At 41.0% G+C, this 22,979-nt stretch overlaps 1 protein-coding gene across 4 annotated transcripts in view; it reads left to right on the top strand.

Moving 5' to 3' along the window:
- The window catches only part of ZFYVE28 (zinc finger FYVE-type containing 28), a 152,167-nt gene that overhangs the window by 67,738 nt on the left and 61,450 nt on the right, over positions 1-22,979 (top strand). For all 4 annotated transcript variants that reach the window (XM_063401491.1, XM_063401490.1, XM_063401489.1 and 1 more), the window contains exon 3: positions 21,260-21,397. In XM_063401491.1, coding sequence (XP_063257561.1) covers positions 21,260-21,397 — 138 coding nt within the window. The remainder of the gene's footprint in view (positions 1-21,259; positions 21,398-22,979) is intronic.

Genomic DNA, 22,979 nt, shown 5'->3' with positions numbered 1-22,979 from the left:
CATAATCCATGAGTAAGAGTGGTGAGATGAGTAAGACAGTGGTTTTCAATGCTTTTTATTTTCACAATAATGTGATGTAACACTGTTTTCCAGTTATGGTAGCCTATTACGAAAATACCATCCCTCATTTTGCTTTGCTGTTTGCATGTCAGTGGTAAAATATTGTGAGAACATAGCATATCTATCAATACACTATTTTGCATTTATTGTGTGATTAATACCTATTCAACAAAATAATACACTTCTGTACTGATTTCTGTTAAGATTAACAATACCTAAGGTGTGCTGAGATGCACAGTGAACAGCTGTGTTAAGTGTTCCTTAAATGAACCAAAAGGTAGCTAGAATGTCAAACTTCGGTTTATTGAACTTAACTGATGGTTCTAGAAAGAAAACTGTTTTTTCCTTAAGAAAAATATCTCTGCAATAGTGAATCTTCAGTAATATGCAGTGCTCATTCATCTCAGGTTTTTTCCCTGCAACACAAGTCATTGCATTGTTTTTATATTAGTGGTATAATAAGGTGTCCTTTCCTGTGCTACTCACGTCACACAGTATTGAATTTTACAAGAAGTAATGGTAACTCATGTACACTTTTGAATTATTCACTCATGCATTCACTATCCTTCTCTAAATTAATTTGCTTTGATTGTTGCTGTTTTCACATTGATTAATATTTTGTTAGTTGACGTGGTAAACTGGTTTAAAACAATTTACTGGCTATTTAAATGGAGTTAGGTTTATTGTTAAATATTACAAAACTTCATTTGTTTTGTTTAAGAGGAAAGAGTGAAAAAACCCTTTGTTTCTAAAGCAGAGATTTGTTAGGACTTCACCAGTGACAAACCTGTGCTCAAGTACCTCACATGGTAAGAGTGTTTTTAGGATCATAGTCCTTGCTTGCTGTCTCAGTGCTCTGAATTCTTTCTGTGTACAGTCCTGAGGTCTCAGAATAGCACATGAGTCAGTTCCAGCATGGTTTTATCAGTGTTGTTCCTGCAGGTTGTGTCTCAGCAGTGTGCTGCTTGAGCTGCTGAGGTGCATGACGAAGGAATTTGCCCCATCAGGGCTCTGACCTGAAGAAACCATACGCTTTCCTGGCTGTGCTGTCCATTTGCACTGGTCCACAGAATAGTAAAATGGGGAATTTATAATATTTGTGATGCATGACTGTTTCTGGCTCACTGGTAGGAGTGATGGATACTGCATTGCCTGGCGGTACCTTACACTGGTTCTTCACTCCTTTCCTGCTGTTTGCCTTCTTGGGAAGCACCTCCTGAATTACTGCATTGGCAGCCCAGCATTTCCAAGGCAGCTTTAGCAGTTCCAGTTTGCTGTAGCATTAGGCTTTAAAATGTTGCCTTTAGTGGACTGCCTCCTGTATAGGTCACTCCTTCAGTGCTGAGAAGCACCCGTGAACCTGAGCTTCATTATCCACTGCAGCATAAGTAAATGTTGCTGAGGAGCTGGAGCTCTTAGAGAAAGCTAATCATATTTCAGTGTTCTGTTTTATCACTTGTCTGTCTCAGTTTCTGTAGCAATACAAAATATGTGGTGAATTTGTTGTCAAAGATGCTGTGTTTCAACCATACTTATCATACAACCATATTTCTTCAAGCTCAATTTAACAACTGAAAGCATCACAATTAAATAAGTTGAGATATAAGTGTCAGTGGAACCAAAGCTTTACCCTCAGTGTTACAGGCTGAAGGAGCTTGCTGTGGAGTGTGGAAAGATGGTACAAATTGAATAGGGTAAACAAGGAGTAAAGGAACAGTGCTGCTGGGAGCATTCTTAGGGAATCTGCTTTGTCACATGGTGAAAATCACACCCATAGGAGAGTCTGGGTTGGAAGAAACCTTAAATATCCCTGAGTTCCAACCCCCTGCTATGGGCAGGGACACCTTTCACTAGATTTCCCCAACATGGGGCAGGACCTTGCACTTGGCCTTGTTAAATCAAAATTTTAACGCAGAAAGAAAATATATACTCTTTATCTGTGGAATATGTGTTTTGCATATCTTAAAAGTTTAAGAGTGTTGTTTGCCTTCTGAAGAGGGAGGTTGTCGTGGTTTGAAGGGAAGTGAGTTTTTTTTGGAAGTAGTGGTCAAACCAATCAGTCCTTAGGTCTGAGTATTGGCACCTTTGTTGGCCACTAAGAGGTTGGACACGCCTCTGAGGACACGAGGGGTTAAAAGCCGGATTTCCCAGCAGGACTCTCTCTTTCCCTGCTCTGCTTTCGGAGAGGGAGCGTCTTCTCCTCTCCCCTGCCTGGGCCTGGCTAGGCCGGGTGGGGGAGGGGAGCAAGGTGGGCCTGGCTGGGCAAGGTGGGCCTTGGGGTGGGGAACAGAGGGAGCTGGAGTGGAGCTGGTCCAGCTTCCATCTAGAATGGAGGGGTGGAGGGAGAACTTTGGAGGTGCCTTCCGTCCCCCTCCCTGTCCCATCCCGTCCCCCCCCCTTCCCCCCCCCGGTCCCGTCTCTCTCCTCCCCCCACAGAGAGAAGGTGCCGAGTTGGAGCTGCTTGTGAGAGCTGCAGTGCCTGCGATCGCCTGTGCCTGACCTTGGTGGTGGGAGATAAAAGCTTTTAACTCTTTCTAAGGCAGAAGAGAGTTATCCCTGGACGCTGTATTCTCATAGTTGGTGGTTTTGGGAGAGAGAGGACAGCCTGGGACCGAGAGGGTAATGTGAGATGAAAAGAAGCCCCTTCGATTGCCAGAATGAAGAGGAGTGGCCTATTAGGCCGGACTTTTCCTGCATAATGATAGCCATAGACGGACCCTGGACCCTCCTGACTATAAATAAGACTGTGTTTGGGTGGATGTTTTTGGCTCAAACCCAGAGACGTTTTGGCCTGCTTCGTGGAGCCCCCGGCCCCAGGGGTAAATGGGGGGGACCTGAGTCCCAAAATGAGAAGATGGCTGGTTTTTGGTACTTGGCCAAAACATCCTTAAAAAGAGCCCTGTTGCAGTGCAGGTCCATGGACGGCAGTGAGAGTGCTGGTCATGGAAAGGAGGGTGTCACCCTGGCAGACTCTTCGAGGCAGTGCCATGGGTGACGTGGGAACACGGGATGGTGGACCTGTGTTTCCTGTGGGGGGGGGTCTGTGGTGCGAGAGAGACTCCTCTCGTCCTGGATGGAATGTGGATTGTCTGAATTTTAAAGGATGATGATTTGGATTAGGAACCCAGGGTTGTTGAGGGATTAAGCAAGTAGATGAAGTGTTGGAGTCCATGTTTCCATGGATCCTCCACAGAGAGTGAAAAGTACAGAGATAGAATTAAAGCCTTTAGAAAAATTAGAATATATAAAAGCTTTAAATGCACAAAGTAGAAATCTAACTCTTAGCTTTAAGCTTTGCATGCCCTAAGTCCTAGTTCAGTGTAGAAGGACACAGCTTCAGGCCTAGTGATAGAGTAAAGACATAACAAAAATAGGGTAGACTGCTGTTTGTAACTCGTATAAACTTAAAGACATAACAAAAATAGGGTAGACTGCTGTTTGTAACTCGTATAAACTTAAAGACATAACAAAAATAGGGTAGACTGCTGTTTGTAACTCGTATAAACTTTATGTAGGGAAGACAGAATTTTTCATATATGATAGGATAGAGGTTTTTTACAATAACAAGATAGAACTTCAGGCTAGCAAGATAGTGTTTTGCGTTAATAGATATGTTATGTGCGTAGGTTCTGATACTGATTTTCGTAGTTTTACGAACTTTAGAATTGTACCTAGATTGGTTAGTGTGTAGATAAAAAATATGAATATGCATTTTGCAATTTGGGATAAAAAGCCTCTGTGTTGGAGGTGGAGGCATCGATTGATTGATCAATTCGATCCATCGATCCAACCTCCACTCTCTGCAACCTGAGGAACGATCCTTGACAGGGAGCCAAAATGGGATTTTAAGGTATTACACATCGCGGTCCCCGCTCCAAGGGACCTGGGCCCCGGGGTCCCCCCTTTTCCCCTGCAGCACTTGCTACCGGTGCGCTGGTTGGGACATTCGGGGACTCTGTGTGGGGAGGGACCCCGGGGCCCCACTGCCCTCGCGATCCCGCGGACGGAAACCCTGCGCGGCTCGGACCCTCCATCTGCCCTCGCGGTCCCCCGGACGGGAACCCTGTTTGGCTCGGGCCCCCATTGCCCTCGGGAACCCTGCGTGGCTCGGGCCCCCACTGCCCTCGCGATCCCCCGGACGGGAGCTCTGTGCGGTTCGGGATTTCCCGTTGCGTCCGCTTCCCTGTGGTCGAGGGCTCTGTGTGGGTTTGGAATTTCGGGGTCCCTTTTGTTACTACGATCCCTGTGGCTGAGATTCCTGTCTGAAATTTGTGATCGATTCCTCTCTGTTAATGTGATCCCAGCGATTGAAAATGCAGACAGTAATAAGAGGTTGCTTTACCCTGAGGCTATGAATTATTAGAGCTCTGTTTGATAGGAATCTTATGCTTTGTTCGCTGTCTCATTTGAGTTGTATGTGTTAAGATTTCTATGCTTTAGTCAATTTCTTGTTCAGACTTTCTTTGCCTAGGTTTGTAACTGGTTGTAGAATAAGGCCGCTCTTAGAACTCTCTGCCTTCAGATATGTGCTTTTGTATAAATAAATTACTCTATTTAGAAATCAAGATGTGGTAAGATCTTTAGAGACTTTATACCCGTACCCAGCCTAGGCAATGAAGGTAATGTGCTGGAGTCAACTGAGAGAGCATGTATGGAATGGAAATTGGGGGGAGGAGAAGCAGTGTTTTTGGGAGGTTTTCTCTTCTGCTTTTGGGTGGTTGGGTTCTTCTTTCCTTTTCTATTGTCCATTGTTATGTAGCATAATAAATTGTCTGTCTGTTTCAAGTATCAGGCCTGCTCTGCTCTGTTCTTGACCACATCTCACAGTCGTTCATTAGGTAAAATATACCCTCATGGGGTGCATTGGCATTTTGTCTAATGTCAACCCATGACAGAGGTGGATAAGACAAGTGTAGAAGAGGGGAAGCTCTTTGTCTGACTGAAGTAGTGATGATGTTTGATAATGGGTCACTTCAGGAGGTGGTTACCAATTTCAGCCTGATATGGGAATAGCAGTCCAGTTATCTTTCACATCAGCTTACACCATGTGTGTGAGCAGATTTCTGCGTTGTTTTTTTGTTTAATTAAGAAAACTCCACACAACACCAACACCACAGAAAAACCCAGACAAAACAAAAAAACCACAAACAACTGAAACAAACCAAACAAATTAACAGACCAGCAAAAATCTAGCTCCACATAAACAAAATTTTCAACACACCATCACACAGAACTCTGAAGCTGTTGTAGGGTTTGCAAATTGCTTAGTAACATTTCCAGAGTGGAAGAGAAACATGACTGAGCTGAGTGGATTGTCATGGAGCATGCGTTGATTTCTCTGTAGTGGGAAATGGAAAGGCTCAAATGTTTGACATTTGAGTTTTCTTATTATATTTATTTAAAATTAAATAAAGGTTGATGTAGCATGAAATGACAACACAGGTGGTAATCAATAATGCACAAGGGTGAAACTGAATCTGGATTGACAAGTCGCTAAATAATGAAAAGAGAACATATCTTTGTATACAAAACACAATTAATTTTTTATTAGTGAAAAAGGGATGTGATTATATTATGTTAAATGGTGCATGCTGGGGTAGCCATAGGTTGTTACTAAAGAGACTTTTATGCAAGGTTACGCTGTGCCATCTGCTCATGATGACCACAATCATTGCATGCAAACTCCCATGGAAAACCACTGGCTTTGGTGGAAGATGAGGTAGTCATCCATATAAAACATGAGGTGCTAACAGGAGAGCAAAATGAATATTTTATCTGTACTTCAATTAGAACAGTTTCTTCTCTTGGTCACAAGTTTTATTCACATTTAAAAAGACATTTTTTTCTTTGTGAAAGAGAACCCAGCTATCGAAGGCTTCTAATTACAGAGGTATTGGAGTCTTCTAACACTCAGTTTCCTAAGATAAAATGATTTTTCATTCCTTAAGGTAAGACTATTTGCCCTTGATCATAGTTTTTATATTGCTAACAATTGCCACATTGGTACCTTAAATGAGTATTAACAGTGACCTGAGAGACTGTGGTACAGTTCCCAGAGCATTTGAAGGCTAAATGAGGACAATGGAGCCAGGTCATTTGAAGCCTGACTTTTCTCAGCATTTGTGAAGTAGGATACTATACCAGATCCAGTTATGTGGGAATTAATGTAATGTGACGTGTCTGACTATCAGGAGCTTTATAGTTCTTCCACACTCTTCAGCAGTGCCATCAGAGGATTGCTGTCAGCTCTGCTATAGTGTGATTGGCTAAATTTAAATTTTATTTTTTTTTACTGTTGCAAAGAAGGATAGAGTCTAGTATCAGCCACTGAATTGTTTATGTATTCTCATGACTTAAATATGCTGCAGTTTTCCTTCTTATCCCCATATGCACATGGTAGCACCACTTTAGCAAGATTAACAATACGTGCAAATTATTTATTTTGTGATGTTTCCGTACTTGGGGATTAAGTCTGTTTTCTTATGCTAGAAGCCTTTTCACTTAATCATATGGAAAAATCCCTATATTTATTTTTTTTCTTTAATTCTGGGGAAGTATGATAAGAAAGACAAGAAGACAAGTTAGTAATTTTTTCAAGTCAGTTTTTAGCAGTGGAATTTAATTTTCATTGTGACCTTAACATACTTGAAAGTTAAAGCCTGTTTTTTAATAAGAAATAATTCATTTCATAATAATGGATTATTATGAAGAATATTTTGTGGAATATTGTGCAGTCTGGTTTTCTCATGTGTCAGGTTGTCATAAGTAAATTTTCATTAAGCAAAATCCTTGAATGGAACATGTAGAGTTGGAAGGGACCCACAAGTATCATCAAGTCCAACTCTTGGCTCCAACAGCACAACAGCACAAGAGTCACACCTCATCCCTGAGAGCATTGTCCAAACACTCCTTGACTCCATCAGGCTTGGGGCTGTGCCCACTGCCCTGGGGACCCTGTTCCAGTGCCCAACCACTCTCTCGGTGAAGAACCTTTTCCTGTTGTCCAACCTAAAGCTCCCCTGACACAACTTCAGGCCATTCCCTTGGCTCCTGTCATCCACCAAAGAGCAGAGATCAGTGTCTGGCCCTCCCCTTCTCCTCACGAGGAAATTGTAACTGCAGTGAGGTCTCCCCTCAGTTTCTTCCTCCCAGGACAACATCTCCAATTCATTTGTTTGTCCCTTAGTCCTTACCCAGAGGTTCTCAATGTGCCATTGCCAGCTCCAAGCTCTGTGCATTCCAGCCTGTCTTGGGTTGAAAAATGTAACCAAAAATGTGTATTCTATTTTCATTTGTTGACACTCATTGGGAGATACTGTTCTTCTTTCCTGCTCCATCCATCCTCCTCCTGCACCCATCCTCCTCTGAGGGACATCACCTGTGAATGGGCCATTGAAGGCCTCTCACATGACTGATAACATTACTTCATTCTATTGTGAGAGGCACCACTCAGTGGGAGGAGCCAAAGCCTTTCCACCTGGATAAAACCAGCAATCCCAAACACTAAAGCAGCTGTTTTTCCACTGAATCCTTGGAGGAAAGACCAGACCCATCTCGCCAGCACTGGACCCTTTTCTTTTCTCTACAGAATCATCTCTGCTTCACAAAACAACATCTGTTACTCCAGGAGGACTTATCTAGACTGCTTCCAACCCTGACAACAGGGTGTCAGGTCATATCTCTGACTCTGTCAGGGTTTTCTAGGACCTTTGTTTGTTTGCTTGTTTATTTTTTGTACTACTGCACTTGTACTGGTTTTTATATTCCTACTAAACAACTGTTATTGCTATTCCCATATTTTTACCTGAAAGCTCTTGATTGCAAAATTGTAATAATTTGGAGGGAGGGGGTTTTTACATTCTCCATTCCAAGGGAAACTCCAGTTTTCCCTGACAAATACCTGTCTTTCCAAACCAAGACACAGCCTCTGCATTACACATAGTGCCAGCCCCTGCCTCAGCTGCCCTGCCTGTTCCTCCTGTAGAGCCTGGAACCATCCAGGGCTCTCCAGTCACAGAACTCATCCCACCAGGTTTTGCTCATGCCAGTGATGCCAGATCTCTGGCACTGGGCCAAGGCTTCGAGCTGCTCTTGCTGGATCCTCATGCTGCACCTTTAGATGAAAGCCTTTAGATGTTAAATATGTTAAATATATATCTATATGTGTTAAATATTGGACACAACAAGGACTTCTACATCTTGGAAGGAGGGATTACAAAATATTTTGGAGTTTGAGAAAATAGATTAATTTCAGATTGCCCTTTTGTTACTATTAGTGTGTAATTTAGCGATCAACTAGTAATTCAATGGCTGGAGTTTAAGATGATGGGAAGAAAAGAAACTTAGCCATTAGGGTGGCTTGTTCAGTCATTGAAATTTTATAATTAGCCAGAAAGAACGGGAAACTTAAATAGCTCACTCGTAACTCCAAGTTCCTTTTGGAGTAAAAATGCACTGGTTGTCTTCTGCCTCCAGCTTATGCTTTTGAAAGGATTTGTGTTAACTCATTGCTGCACAGTGTTCTTGGTGAAAAATAATGCAGACTTTAAGAGAGTAATGAATAAAATTATTCATTTTTGAAAGTATTACATGTATTAGCAAGCTAGTGCTGCTTTGAAGAAGTTTGAAGTGATTGATATGAAAACAGTTTGTGATAAGGATGAATTTGCTGTTGGGGAGCAAGCTCCAGATAGCAGCTTTGTTACTGCTTGCACTTAAAAAAACTTCCCGTTTTAAAGGCTTTGGGAAATCTGTACTTGTGTGAAATTAATTATGCAGAAAATGTTTCTTGGTTAAGAAAGCTTACCTTTTTGCTCATACCAACTACTCTCTCCTGCTGGATTTCCATTTTTTTAGAGTAGTGCCATTTTTTCAACACTTCTGAAAGTAGTGTTGAGGTGAACAGCAGCAGCATTACCCCAAGTACACAGTTCTTCACACCGTGAATAAATAAAGCTAGATACTTCTTACATATTTATACTGTTCCTTGTTCCATTTTTCTGAGAAAAGCCCAGAATTTAATTCAGAAAATGTAGTGCTCTTGATACTAATATATGATGTACACAACATCCATTCTTAGGTTTGCCCTGAGAATACATTTTCAGTTCTCTAGAGGTCTCAAGGTTTCTGTGCCTGAAGATTACTTACGCAAATACCAAGCAACAGATATTTGTATTCTTTGATTTCTCAATTGCCCTGTGGTGTCTGTAACTGCTGGTAGAGTTGCTGTTCCACATACACAGTGCTCATAATCAGTGTAATAGCTCATATAGGGGTGTTAAATGATGATCATCTTGAGGCTGAAAAGCTTGTTGAATTGATTTGTGCAACTGAGGCACTGAGGTAAACTGCCTTTGTGATGTAAGTTCTGGTAATTTTTGCTTTAGAATTGTTCTGATACTGTAAAAAGATCTTTTTTTGGGTATTTTTGTTTGCTTTTTTCTACTCTTTTTTCTGTTTAGGTCTGATGCAGACATAAATAATCAGAGATGAATTCTAGAAGGCTTTCAGAGTCATGTTTACTTTTGACTTATGTAATACTGGTATGAAAAATTATTTTTAATTTTCATACATTTGTACAAACCTCTGGCCTAAGTGCCAGCCTTGTTTATTATTTGTACAATTTTCCTCTGTAGGGATTTTGCCAATTTGACTGTAAAATATTTTAACCCTGTAGCTGGAATGTGCTGAGTTTTCTCAGTAGATCTAATTAATATATATGTGGTTATCTGGTTTATTCTGCAATGCAAATATCATATTTTATAATTGAGAACAGAAAATTATGATGGGATTCCTCAACCAGGAAAGCAGCAATATCTTGATGTAGATTTTTTAGGAGAACTTTAAATCACTCATTTAAAATACACAGACCGTACGTCGCCTTTCGATGGAAAGGTGGGCGACCTGGTTTTAGAAAGCCAGCACGGCAGCTCGACATCTTCTCGAGCCACTCGGGCCACTGACACGATGACACCAATGTGGTGGACGGCAAATGGCGTTTATTGGGTCAGCACATGGGGTTAAATAGCCTAAGGGGTCTTTACTACGTCGGGGGGGGCGGAGGGTTCAAGGTGAGAGGCCAATGGGGTTAGGAGGGGTCACCACCGAAGGGACGGGGGGAGGGTCTTTATTTTTCCGTGACATCGCGAGATCTTCCGGTTGCCTGCCCTTATCTATCACACACATCTCCCCCTCCTCACAAATAAATGAGGTAGTTAAAACATAGGCATTGAAAAAGAGGTACAAGGTAGTAACTTAACAAGGAGAAAAAAAGGGGGTTTGGAGAACCTGAGTAAGTTTTGCGAGGCAGATCAGGCAGACCTCGCGACTGGCAATGTTCATAGTTTGACTCACAGCATTTGTTGTTGTCTTACAAACAGAATGTTGGCCCGTTCTAAGCGTGTTTGGACAAATGTGACCAGCTTGTTTAGCAGGCATGGTCCAAAGGCGAGAGCTAAAAGCAGCATTGCCAGTGGACCTATTAGGGTGGAGATTAGGGTGGTGAGCCATGGCGATTGATTGAACTAGGACTCGAACCAGCCCTGTTGGGCTTCTCTGTCTCTCTTTCTCTGGGCTAGTCTGTCTCGGAGTTCTGTCATGGAGTCTCTAACGACTCCTGTATGATCGGCATAAAAACAACATTCCTCTTTCAAGGTGGCACACAGGCCTCCTTGTTGCATGAACAGGAGGTCCAGTCCCCGCCTGTTCTGCAGGACGACTTCTGAAAGCAAGGAGACTGATTTCTCTAGGAAGGAGATGGATTTCTCGATCTTCTGCAAATCTTCATCGATGGTCATTTGTAATTGAGAAAGTCCTTGGTGTTGGGTCACGAGGGCTGAGACACCTGTGGCCGTGCTGGCTGCTCTCCGTCCGAGCAGCATCGCGATGGTTACCCCTGTTATTATCTCTCGTTTGTGGAGCCGGCCAGGTTCCTCGAAAAGTTGACACACCTCCTCGTCTGAGTGGTACAGGACCCTAGGAACGATCAGAACCTGAACACAGAAATCATCAGTCTCATTGAATTTGGCAAGGGACACACAAGGGCTCACCCCAGATCGCTGACAAACCCACATTCCGGATGCAGATGGGATCACCCACTTATTGATCTTCTTGTCAGGTTTGACAACTTTGGCGCAAACATTTCCTTTCTGCCTGGCTAAGGTTGCGTTGCCAAAGCGTTTTCCCTGACCCGTGACCTGACTCAGGGTGATTCCTCTGCGGGGAGTGTCCCACCTGCACTGGTGGGGGACATCAGCTATGGAATAACTGAATGGGATGTTTAGAGCAACTCCTTCATAGAAAGGAGGTTTAACATCGTAACACAGCCAGCGGGAATCGGTTAGGTTCGGGTTGGATTCATTCAGAGATGAAAAGGTAGCTTTTAGCATGCAGAAAATGGGGTTCGGGTCAGACACGGCTAAGCAGTCTCTCTGAAAGACATCTGCATAGCCGGTCGGGGTATTGGTGACCTTTGTGGGCAAAGATTTGGGGCGGGTTGTGTTTTCCCTTTTTAGTGAGTCTCTAATAACTTCATTGGGTCCAACCGGTTGGGGCACTGGCAGCTGGAGCCTGATAATTTGCACATTCACCCACTCTTTTGGCGATTGGAGGACTACTGTCCACGTCCTGCCTGTGGCCCAGCTAGGGTGATCTGGCTGTAAAATGGTCATGTTATAATCAGTGCATGTCTGGCGAGCAGGGTCCTGATAATAGTTTCGATAGAACCCTGTCCTGAAGAAGGGTTTGTTACAGCCCGTGGGTGCCCAGGTGAACCGTAAGAATTTATCAGGTTCCTGTGGGTCCCACTCATATCCGCATGGTCTGGCATCTGTAACAATGGTTTCACAGTACCCCCACCCCGGGTAGTTGCAGTACCTTTTCCCTGGGTTGGAGGCTGGGCACCAGTAGGCCATGTACATGTGCATAAGGTGTGGGGCGTGGCGGTCTATTTTCAGTCGCCCTGGGAACAGGTCAGTGATGTGAAACACAAAGGATGGGGCGTTCAGGATACGTTCCGGGTTCAGTTCTAGGTACATTCTGGGCATCTTGTGGGGTCAGTTCTAGGTACGTTCCAGATACGTTCTGGGTTCAGTTCTAGGTACGTTCCAGGTTCAGTTCTAGGTATGTTCCAGATATGTTCTGGGTTCAGTTCTAGGTACGTTCTGGATACGTTCTGGATAAGTTCCATGTTCAGTTCTAGGTAAGTTCCGGATACGTTCCAGATACGTTCCAGGTTCAGTTCTAGGTACGTTCCAGTTTCAGTATCACACACCCCGTAAAAATGACTTGAAACTTGAACACTCTTAGAATGAGATCTCCAAAGGCTTGAGCTCCTTGGTTTTGAGTTGAACTGCTATTGGATATAACTCTTTGTAGTATAATTTCACATTGGCCTTTCTTTGTCTTTTGTCTACTGCACAACTTCAGCTTAACTCAATTAATTCTGTGCTCAGTGAAATCAGAATTTTAATTGATTTTTAATGCTAAGTGTGTTCTTTCTTTCCTAGCAGGTAAATTTAGGCTTTTAAATTTACCAGTGCTGTGGGTTACCAGTGAGCTTTTTAACTGTATTAATGGAAAGGCATAGAGTGATTTCAGAAGGAAATATTTGTGTAAATCTGGGTAGTTTTGGTCAGAGTTCTATGATAGCTTTAGCAGCTGTGCATGTGGATTGCCCAGTCTTTGATTCAAGCAAGCCCTTGGGCACTAGGTAGAAATGTTATAAACATTTTAGTTTCAGTAAATGTCTTAACTTTTTTGCTTGGATATATGGTTGAGCATGGGCAAACAGGAGAAACGAACTTTGATTTTATATGAAAAATAACTGTTCAAGTGTGTATTTCTGTGTTATCACACATAGTTCCTTAGGCATTATTCCATGGTCCATTGGCAGTGTCAGTTTAAAAGTTTTCCATTCCAAATTTACACTATTCTTGTTCCTATTCCCACACTTAAGCATGGCACTCCTCAAAGCACAGCTTTGGGAGGGATTTGAAGTTTTAGATCCTTTTCTAAGGCCAGTTTAAATAAGCTCTGGTCACCTTTACACTCGGAAACGCTTGTTCAGCTGTACTGATGCACGTATTTGTAGAGTCTGTCTGGGAAGCTGAGCAGTGAAATGAGATGGGTTACTCTGGATCTCTGCACTAAAACCCCTCACAGCGCCCCCAGTACAAGAGCACTGGGGGTGCTGGTGACACACGGGGACAGGGACTGCAGGGAGCTGAGATGGTGACATCAGGCACTGAGTCCTCGAGTTGGCCTTGGTGCCAAAGGCTGACACTGCAGAATGGCCTGACGCCAGTCTGTAATCGTAAGTGGCTTTCTGTTTCAGGTGTAAAAAAAACTTACTGGAAGGTGTCTCCTACTCTCTGATAAGTTGAGGTGTTATGGGAATAAGGAATCTCTAGGGAGAAAAAAACCCACGCTCTTTCACTCTGTGCTTTATCGGAATTGTATCCCTGCTGAAGAGAAGCAATTTTTACAGAGAAAGTCAGCATCATCAAGTATCCCTTGATGGAGAAGGTACCTGTGCAGAGCTGTTGCAGAGCTCAGAGGACAGTGCTGTAGTGGATTGGCAGTGAATTATCTATGAAATTCTAATTGTATCATTAACATTCTTGACAGGAGCAAACTGGGAGTATGTACCATAATCACTGTGAACAATGAGACAGTTCAGAGGTGCGATGTTTTCATGTTTGATTGCATCTGTCCATTGAAGAACATTTTCTTGTAGAATTAGGCAGAAATGGATCTCATTAAAGGAGACAAATGAGCCAAAAGTGAAAGAAACTCCCTGCTGGGTTCTGAAACCTAATGATTGGTTAGAAGTTGGCAAGAATCTATTCTTGATGTTATTTTGTTAATTGATACAGAGGTTAAACAGTGTGGATTGAACCAGGAGTACTTTTAGCTAAAGTAATGGCCAAGTCTTTCTTGCCTGCTTAATTTGCAAGCCTGGAGGTGTTATATTAGTTATGTTATAGGTAGAGGTCAGTGAAGGAGACACCAGGGGAGTTACTGAGATCAAGAGAAGAAGTTGACTGAGAGAAACCTTCATGTTCACAAAGTTTAGAAACCATAGCAAACACAGATACCTTTTAACAACAGAGGGAAGAAGTAAGAACCAAAAGCAGACTCTGTCCAACCCATTGGGCAATCCACATTGATTTGTGGAAAGGAGGGAATTGTGGTCCTTTTCTGAATTGTAGCTGTGTTTGAGGCTTTTTCTAAACTGGAACAGAGCTGGTGGACTTTAGAATAAAGTTCTCATAAAGGTTTGTATTTAAGAGACTTGATGCAGAGGTAGGAAAGTCAGAAATTTATGCCAGGTTTAGGCTGTTGTCTGGCATGAGAGTGAGCTATGACTTAGTCAAAGAAAATTATTTTCTTTTATACAGTGTCTTTCAATTTAATTTTGGTGGGGACAGTGCCAGTCTAGAAAAAAAAAAAAAAGAAAAAAACTGAGAACAGCCATTTTAAAGTGATGATGTCAAGATTAAGCTTAAATCTGAGACAATGCACATATCTACTTTACTTTTTTCCTGCCTTAATAGAGCTTGTAAATTTGGGTGTTTTTCCTTTAGAGTTTCATCTCCAGTTCAGTTGTTTTATAACTGATGGCAACATTTGTCCTTTCATTACTCCTAGTAATGATGACTTGTGTGAGCTGCATTGCTCTAACAGATGTCTTCTCTGTGCTGCCTGACATCTTCACACAGTTGGTGTCAGGTACCTGTTTGCTGTTTGGGTTTGCCATTGAGTGAAAGCTCTTAACATTTATTTTTGCAAGCAGGCAGAATTGTCAGCCCTTTCATATGTTTTTGCTTTACTTCACTGCAAATGAACTTGAGTATGGTTGTTCTAAATACACTAAGTAACCTGTAAGTATCAGAAGAGTTGGGGATTTTTTGTCTGTTCAGTTTGGTTCATAGATTTTAAATTTGCCTTCTCCCCACCCCTCCCCCCCCCCCCAGTCATGTCAAGTGATCAGTGGAATGTTGTAGTTGGATAAAAAACAAATCTGCAGAGTTAAACATTTGTTATCAGTAAATAAAATCATTAATTGTGTCTTTTAAATGTTAGTTTTTAACAGCTTTTCTTCATAATTTTTGGGAAACTTCTGGTCACTATTGAATAATTAACAGATGGCTATAAAATATAAAATGTCACTTTGATGTAAGTTAGGCCATCAGTACAATTCTATCAACTAAATGGAATTGTATTTTCTTTCTACATTTCATATTTGATCCTAAGTAGGGAGTGATTAATATGTAAATATATTTTTTCTTTGAAAAAAGAATGCTAATAATGTTTAGTACTCTAGTCTTAAATTGTAGTTTCTCATGTTAACAAGTTTTTTCATGCGTTTCCACTTGCTCACATGGATCAAATAGGTCATTCTGAGAAACTGCCCGTTATCTAAGACTGTGGACAGAGTGGAATGAAAATGCTGTGCACTGCAGGTCAGGGAATTAATTTGCAGCAGAGAGCCATAGGGAAGAAAGCTGGGTCCATGCCAACTCAGCAGTGACTGTGTTGGGGATGCAGGATGCTTTCACTGCAGCAGGGGAAGGCAAAGTGAAGATGGCAGTAATTCATGATGACATCTCCTTCATTCTGCCCTCTGTGAATGAGGATTCCTCTTTTATTTATTGAGAATTGTTGTTGCTAGGCAGGGGCAATACAGAATTTAAATTGCTAGATATCCAAGTTGCCTTTTCATGGTAAATTTTGGTATTACTCCATAGTGAGCTAGGTTAAAGTAGGAGCTGCTCCCCAAAGTTCATACACAGGAATATCCTACTACTTTTGGAAAGTGGAGCCACATGAGTTGCACCCTCAATTTGCAGATGATACCAAGTTGAGTGGAAGAGTTGATCTCTTGGACGACAGGAAGGCTCTGTAGAGGGATCTGGACAGGCTGGATCAGTGGTCTGAGGTTCCACAAGGCCAAGTGCCAGGTCCTGCCCCTGGGTCACAACAAGCCCTGCAGTGCTGCAGGCTGGGGCAGAGGGGCTGGAAAGGGCCCTGTGGAAAAGGGCCTGGGGGTGCTGGCTGAGAGTGGCTGAACATGAGCCAGGGGTGCCCAGGTGGCCAAGGAGGCCAAGGGCACCTGGCCTGTGGCAGCAATGGTGTGGCCAAGCACAAGTTTTTTGAGTGGCTGAGGCAGCTGGAGATGTTTAGCCTGGATAGAGGAGGCTCAGGGTAGACATTGTTGTTCTCCACAACTCTCTGATTTTGTAGCCAGGTGGGGGTCAGACTCCTCTCCCCAGGAACAATCCATAAGACAAGAGGAAATGGCCCAAGTTGTACCAGGGGTGGTTTAGATGGGATATTAGGAAAAGTTCCTTCATGAAAAGGGTTGTCAAGTGTGGAAACAGGCTGCCCAGGACAGTGGCTGAGTCACCATCGCTGGAGGGAATTAAAAGCTGTCTTGATGTGGCACTTGGGCACGTGGCTTAGCAGTGGATTTGGCGGTGCTGGGTTAGAGGTTGGACTTTATAATCTGAAAGGTCTTTTCCAACCCAGGTAATTCCATGGTGCTACATTGCCTGTGGAAAATAATCAGTTAGCTGCTGAGGCAAAGAGAATCTGAAAACAACAGCCTTTGGGATCTGTGTAAGGTGGACTGCAGGGAAACCCACAGAGGGGCTTTGGATCTCTAGTGTGACACAGAAATGTGGCTTCTAAAGCCAGGACTTTTGTGTGTACATTGAAAACCTGTTTGTTACATCTGAGAGTACACCACCTTGTTAATGGTTTCTTCTGATAAAGTAGCCCATAAAACCCTAAATACTCACTAATTGCTTTAATTACAATAAAATCTTCCTTTATTTTTGGCATTGATTTGTGTTCATCAGTGACTTCTGATTGCCATAATGTGACGTTCAAGGAGTTCTGGAACTTAACATCAAGTTAGAAAAGGTAACAAAAATGCCATGGACTTACTTAAAGAGACTAAAATATCATCTGTTAAGCTCATGGTGGCATCATCACTGATCATATTGCCCAGATTTTACTGGTAATTCCAAACATGGCTATTAAACAGGCATTGAAGTTACCTTCCTTTGAAGAAGTGTTGCAGAAAACCTCAGAAAGATCATATTAAATTTAATGTTGTGGAAGAGAAGTGTAATTTTATCAAGGACACATACAAAAGGGTATATAAATTTGTCTTTTGTTGATCTAAACACACATTTCATAGCATAAGAAAGATTAATTTCTTGGCATTTTTTTTGTATCTATTCTGGAAGCTAATGCAGCAGTTGATGTTAGCTTTATGCTCTGATTATTTAATATATGGGCAATTATTGATAGGCCAAAAATAAACCAACTTTTTGTCCTCTGCTGTGGCTACCTACATACATTGTCTCACTAGCACTCATTTTCTTCCCTATCAAAATGAAATGTAAGTGCTGTTATGTTAAATATCTGTTATGTGAAACTCTGGGCTGTGTTTTCCAGGAAATGAGGAGTTTGAAGTAAATCCCAGAGCAGAATCTCTGCAGTGGCTGCCTGTGCTGCTGCAAAGCCTCCACAGAGCACCTGAAACAAAACTGTGCACATCCCAGTGCTCAGATAAACCAAAAGATAACAGATAAAGCCACCAAAGGAGGCATTAAAATCCGGAGGCTTTTATGTGGAAAGATGGATCAAGTGAAAGATTTACTACTTCAATTCCAACTAATTGATTTCTGTTGCTTAAATTAGAGCAAAATTTCAGTGCTGCCATGTATCCAAACCCATTCGTTATTAGCTTACAAAGCAGAATACTGTAATTAAAGAAATTGAATGTTTCTTGAAGCTCTTCTGAAGAAAAGACTAATTTGCTTACAATGCTTTGGTTAGTCTGTCTAAATTGGCTGGCATCCTTCCAATTTTAAAGCAGCTGAGATCTGAAATTATTATGGGAACAAATATTCCAGATTTTTTATGTAAGTTACTCTGCTCTGGGTGCCATAAGAAGAATGGGAGAGGGAAGGGAAGTGATGGAGAATTGTTGGTTTGTTTTGGTTTTTCTTCTTCTGTTGGACGATAAAATAAACTCTGTAGAACAACAGAGAATTTGGGAAATTGCACAACTTGAAACAGCAAAAGCAATTTACCTTGTGGAAATCTTTCAGTATTTGTACGTTAAATGTCCAAGTTCCATCAACTGTTCTTTCTGTAATCTTCCTGTATCCCTGCTAGACTAGGCAGGAAAAGATTCCATCTTTTTAATTGGCTTTTTCAGTCAGCTCTCTGACAGAATGACCAGCTTGCCTGTGTGAAGCCACATAACTCTAGACAAACAACAGCTATTGGAGATAGAGCTATTGTGATTTATCTCCATTGGGAAGTGTATATTAAAATTCTGATCACCTGTGTTTAACCTACTAGTACTGCACATATTAAAAAAAAAATACCTGACTCAAAGTTTGGAATAAATGGAGATGTATTGATAGAACTTGGGTGCTCTGGAGCAGAAGCATCTGGAGATTATAGGAATGTTGGAGAAATGAGGAAGAATATTAAATGTCTTTTAAGTGGGAAACAAATAAATTATATACTTAAACATTAGTGTATTACAAGAAGTTGCATTCTCTTCATTACATCATCTTGCCTTTAGTTGCAATATTTAAGTGCATTAAGGTATAAAATTTCATGATACTGGTAATAATAATCTCCTGAGATGATTTAGACAGAATTTTAGTGCTTTTTAACAGGTATAATGATTAGGACAACAGAACAAAACCATGGAACGGTTGCTTACCAGCTGTAGTCTTCTTTCTTATTCTATTTGCATTAAATGTTCTTTGATACATCGGGAATTTCGAATATATATATAGGTGGTTATGTAAGGGAAATTCAATCTGTCTTGTAGCTGCTGTCAAATAAGATTGCATTTTAAAAATAATCCAATAAAGTAAAATCAAATTGAGGGAGGAAAGTTTTTCAATATGGCTTTTCCTCTTATTCCATGTAGCTTTTTAGGAAAAAAAAAAAAGTAAGAGAAAAATTGCATTTCCCCATATTAAAGTTGGGTGGCAAGTAAAATAAATTGGAATATCATGTCCTAAAAGGAAATGTAATTGGATTACTTAGTCTGATATAACCAGATCTGAATAGTGTTCTTCTCAGAGTTCCCTACCTTAATATTTCTCTGTATTTCATGAAACTTTTGTAAAATTTTAACTGGTAAGATTGCTTTTTACCACTGTATCTCTTCAATGCAAAAAGGCCTTTGCAAACTTCGTTTAATTCTCTGAAAACAGGAATCTGGCTTTTTCATCCTAGTGATAAAGACCAACCTGTATTGCTCTAGTGATAAAGTGAGAGCTACAGGCAAAGCATCTGGTCTCAAAATAGATCAGTAATAACAGATTTGAAACACTTCATGAGTGACTCATGCCTTTCTACAAGTTAAATGTTTTTATCCTCAGTTTTAGTCTTTGCTCTGTAACTTTGGATAGGAGCTAGGTAGTTTAGGAGTTGTTTTTCTTATGAGACCTACTTTCAAAATACTTTGGTTCTCCAGGCAGATTTAGCTAAATAATAGAGAATAATAATATTACAGAGAAGTATAGTCAATACCATGAATTAAGAAGTGGAAGGAGAATAGGAAACTTCCTATTCCAACATCTCTTTGGATTCTAAGGGAACTGATAGTGCCCCACTGATCCTGGCAGTACAACAGGCCCTGCAGAGTGAGGGGGAGATTTCATCTCTAAAATCAAGTATTTTGTGTCAGTGATTCTGGTTTTCTTTTCTTGTCTCTTCTCTTACCTGCCGGCCATGGTCTGTGTTGTGATGCCCTGGAGGGGCTGCAGGGCATTTGATTTTCAGTCTTATTTCTAGAGAAGGTGGTTGATAAAACACACTTACTCATGTGTTTTAACTGTGTGAGGTGGGGTTTCTTTGTTTGTAACAACTTTATTGAAATGAAACGTATTATTGCATGACAACCTTTCAAAAAATACTTTATTGTTAAAGTGTTTCAATGTTAACACATCAAGTATCTTATACCAGTGTGTAATAAATATTGCTGATCATTAATTTATTTACTTACTTTGGATGAAAACAACTGTAATTACAGCCCTAATGTTAAGATTATTTTGTGACAACAGCAGGTGTAGCAGTCTATGCAGAAATTGCAGAATATGTGAATCATTCTTTTTAGCTAAAGTAGGTTTTGTCTTTTTTGATGGGGAACATACTAAAGGGCTAAGTTTCTTCAAAATTCTTGTCTTCTATTGTTTTTAAATGCAGATGAAAATAAAACAGTAAAATTTAGATGTAAAGCAATTCTGTCTGTTAAACAATTTTTTACAGACAGATGTGCTTGTATTTGTTTGAGAAATATTTTAATCAGAATGTGAATCCTGTAAATAGCAGAAGCATAAGACAGACAAAACATCTTTAATGAAAGCACTCAGCCTTTTTCATGCTCTCAATCTACCTTTATTATGTTAATCAAATCCCGTACAGCTCCCAGCAGGGGTATGTGAAAATTACCTTTTCAAATAAATGAATACAGATTATTTACTGCATATCAAAAAAACTGGTTATAGGTCTTTGATCATTGTCCTGGTGTAGAGGTAGATCAGAACAATTATTAAGGCTCTAATTTGTGTGGTGCCCCCTAATCCTCCTGGGTGTCTGGGGGATGAGGTGGTGGGTGAGTATGCCAGCCTTTGCCCACTTGGGATTCAGGTGTGTAAACTGCTTTAGATTACAGGATGAGTTTAAATATATTCACCACAATAGTCCCAGTATAACTCAGTTTCTAACAACTCCAAGGTACCCTGTCAGATGCTCCTTTTGGGAATAATGGGAGTGCGTATTGTTGGGGCTGGTGAGAGGAAATGGGGGAAGTATAATTCATGTGTACTTCCAGGTTATTTATTGATATGTACAGATAGCTGGAGGTAACAAGCTCTTTGTCGTGCCCCCTCATCAGAAATCCTATTAAAGTAGTCAAAATTAAGTGCAACTAATCTGAGAAAGTTTCTAGAAAACTAGAAAGAGTGAAGTTGGCTGCTCTTGTTTCTGTGCAATGTTCTCCTCTGTTTTCACTGTGTGTATGAAGACTATGAGAGTTAAATACTGCATTTTCTATCCCAATTGGTTGGTACCTAAATAATAAGCTTTATTAAAAAGTTAGAAAAAAATATTTTCTGTGCAAACAGTATATATGGTATCCTGTGTTTTGCTTCAGGATAATGTTTTGAACATCATAAACCAAATCATGGATGAATGCATTCCACATGAACGGGCCAACCGAGACTTTTGTGTTAAGTTTCCAGAGGAAATACGCCACGACAACCTTGCAGGACAGCTTTGGTTTGGAGCAGAGGTAGGTCTGTCATCCTCTGTTCTTTGGGATTAATAGACACTTTTTTGTTGTTGTATAAAGCCACCAGTACCTTTACAGACTTTTCTGCAAGAGGTACCAAAAAAAAAAAAACATTACAGAGCAAAGTAAACCAGAGAACTTGGGTGCTCAGTGAAATGGGGTTCTTTAACTGTGGTTTTGGCTGGGCTAACAGCATACAAGGTTATTTTCATAATTGTGTGCCTGCAGTATTCTGTAGTGAAAAACTATTCTTTTGTGGGTTAACATCTGAGTGTTTTTTTTCCTCTTCAGCTGTCTTGTGTTTTGAAGATCTTAGAAACAAATAGAAGTGTCTTAGGGAGTTTTATCAGGACAAAAGTTCATCTCCAGCAAAGAGAAGTGCATGCTGTCACTTTGTTTTAATGTCTGTGTTATGCTATAACTCATCCTAAATATGCAACTTTAGGGCTGTCATTTGTTGCACATAGCTTCCTTGTTTCATGTGTATGTCAGAAATAGAATAGTTCCTGTGCAGAACACTGAAGTCACTTTTCTTCTCTTACCTGTTTTCTCTCAAAGACTTGCTCCTAGAACAACCTGTAGCAACCTGTAGGAACAAGGAATTTTTGTAGTGAATAAGCTTCCCTTATTTTAACCAAACGAAGCCTGAAATGTCAGAACAAAAGGCTGTGATATGCCAGATATTTTTTCATTAGTACTGATGCCTTTGGCTAAAAAATAAAAATCATTGTGGCATCTTTAGTGATAAACTCTTCACTTTTACTGGCCTGAAGGTGACTTAAGGTGGCACCATGAATTTGTTGAGACTTGAGGGGGAATTAGTCTAGACATTCACCACAGAACAGCACGTTGTAGTCTTGTTTTCAGTGTTGCCTCTCCTGTATTTGAAGCAATCCTTGGCCTCCTGTTAATATATTTTTTTCCTTCCAGTTTCTCTGTTCTTTTTCAAGTGCATGTTCTCCATGAAGATTTCCAATCTTGTTCGGTCCAATATGCCTCCATATGTTTTGTTTTTGAAACTTGCTCTGACAGTTGTTAATTGCAGGCTCCTCTGAGTCAGAAGTCTCAGATAGAATTTACAAAATTAATTTGGTATGTCAATGCTTTGTAATCCTGTCCTCAGTCTTGTTTTATTCACTGCTGTGTTACATAAGCTAAACCTGTTTCCAAATCAAACTTTACTGTGTAACCATCAGGCTGGAGAGACCTGTTGGTTTCAGAGAAAGTAACATATGCAGTGATGATGTAATGCAAACTCCTACTGCTGTGGGCACTGTCCTCCTGTAAATTCATGTAGCAAGAAGATTGTATGAGCTTTATGAGTACACACTTCTGTCCTTGTCAGTACAGTCACTGAGTTATGAAAATGAGAATACCTATCAGCAGGTAACACTTGCTTTATCCATACTTCCCACAAATACTGCTTTGGCTGATAAGAAGTAAAAACATGAACTTCTCTGAGTGCCTTCAAATCAGTGCATCAGGCTGCTGAGAAAGGATCCCTTCTGGGATTGCAGGTCCCTCATACTGAGTTGCTCCCATCCACAGGATACCAGGGAGAAGGGGGGATGACACAGCTGCA

The sequence above is a fragment of the Prinia subflava genome, chromosome 7 (genome assembly GCF_021018805.1).
Source record: "Prinia subflava isolate CZ2003 ecotype Zambia chromosome 7, Cam_Psub_1.2, whole genome shotgun sequence".
NCBI classification, from domain to species: Eukaryota; Metazoa; Chordata; class Aves; order Passeriformes; family Cisticolidae; genus Prinia; species Prinia subflava.
Note: the sequence above shows the minus strand (reverse complement) of the source record. Positions and strands in the feature narration are given on the sequence as shown.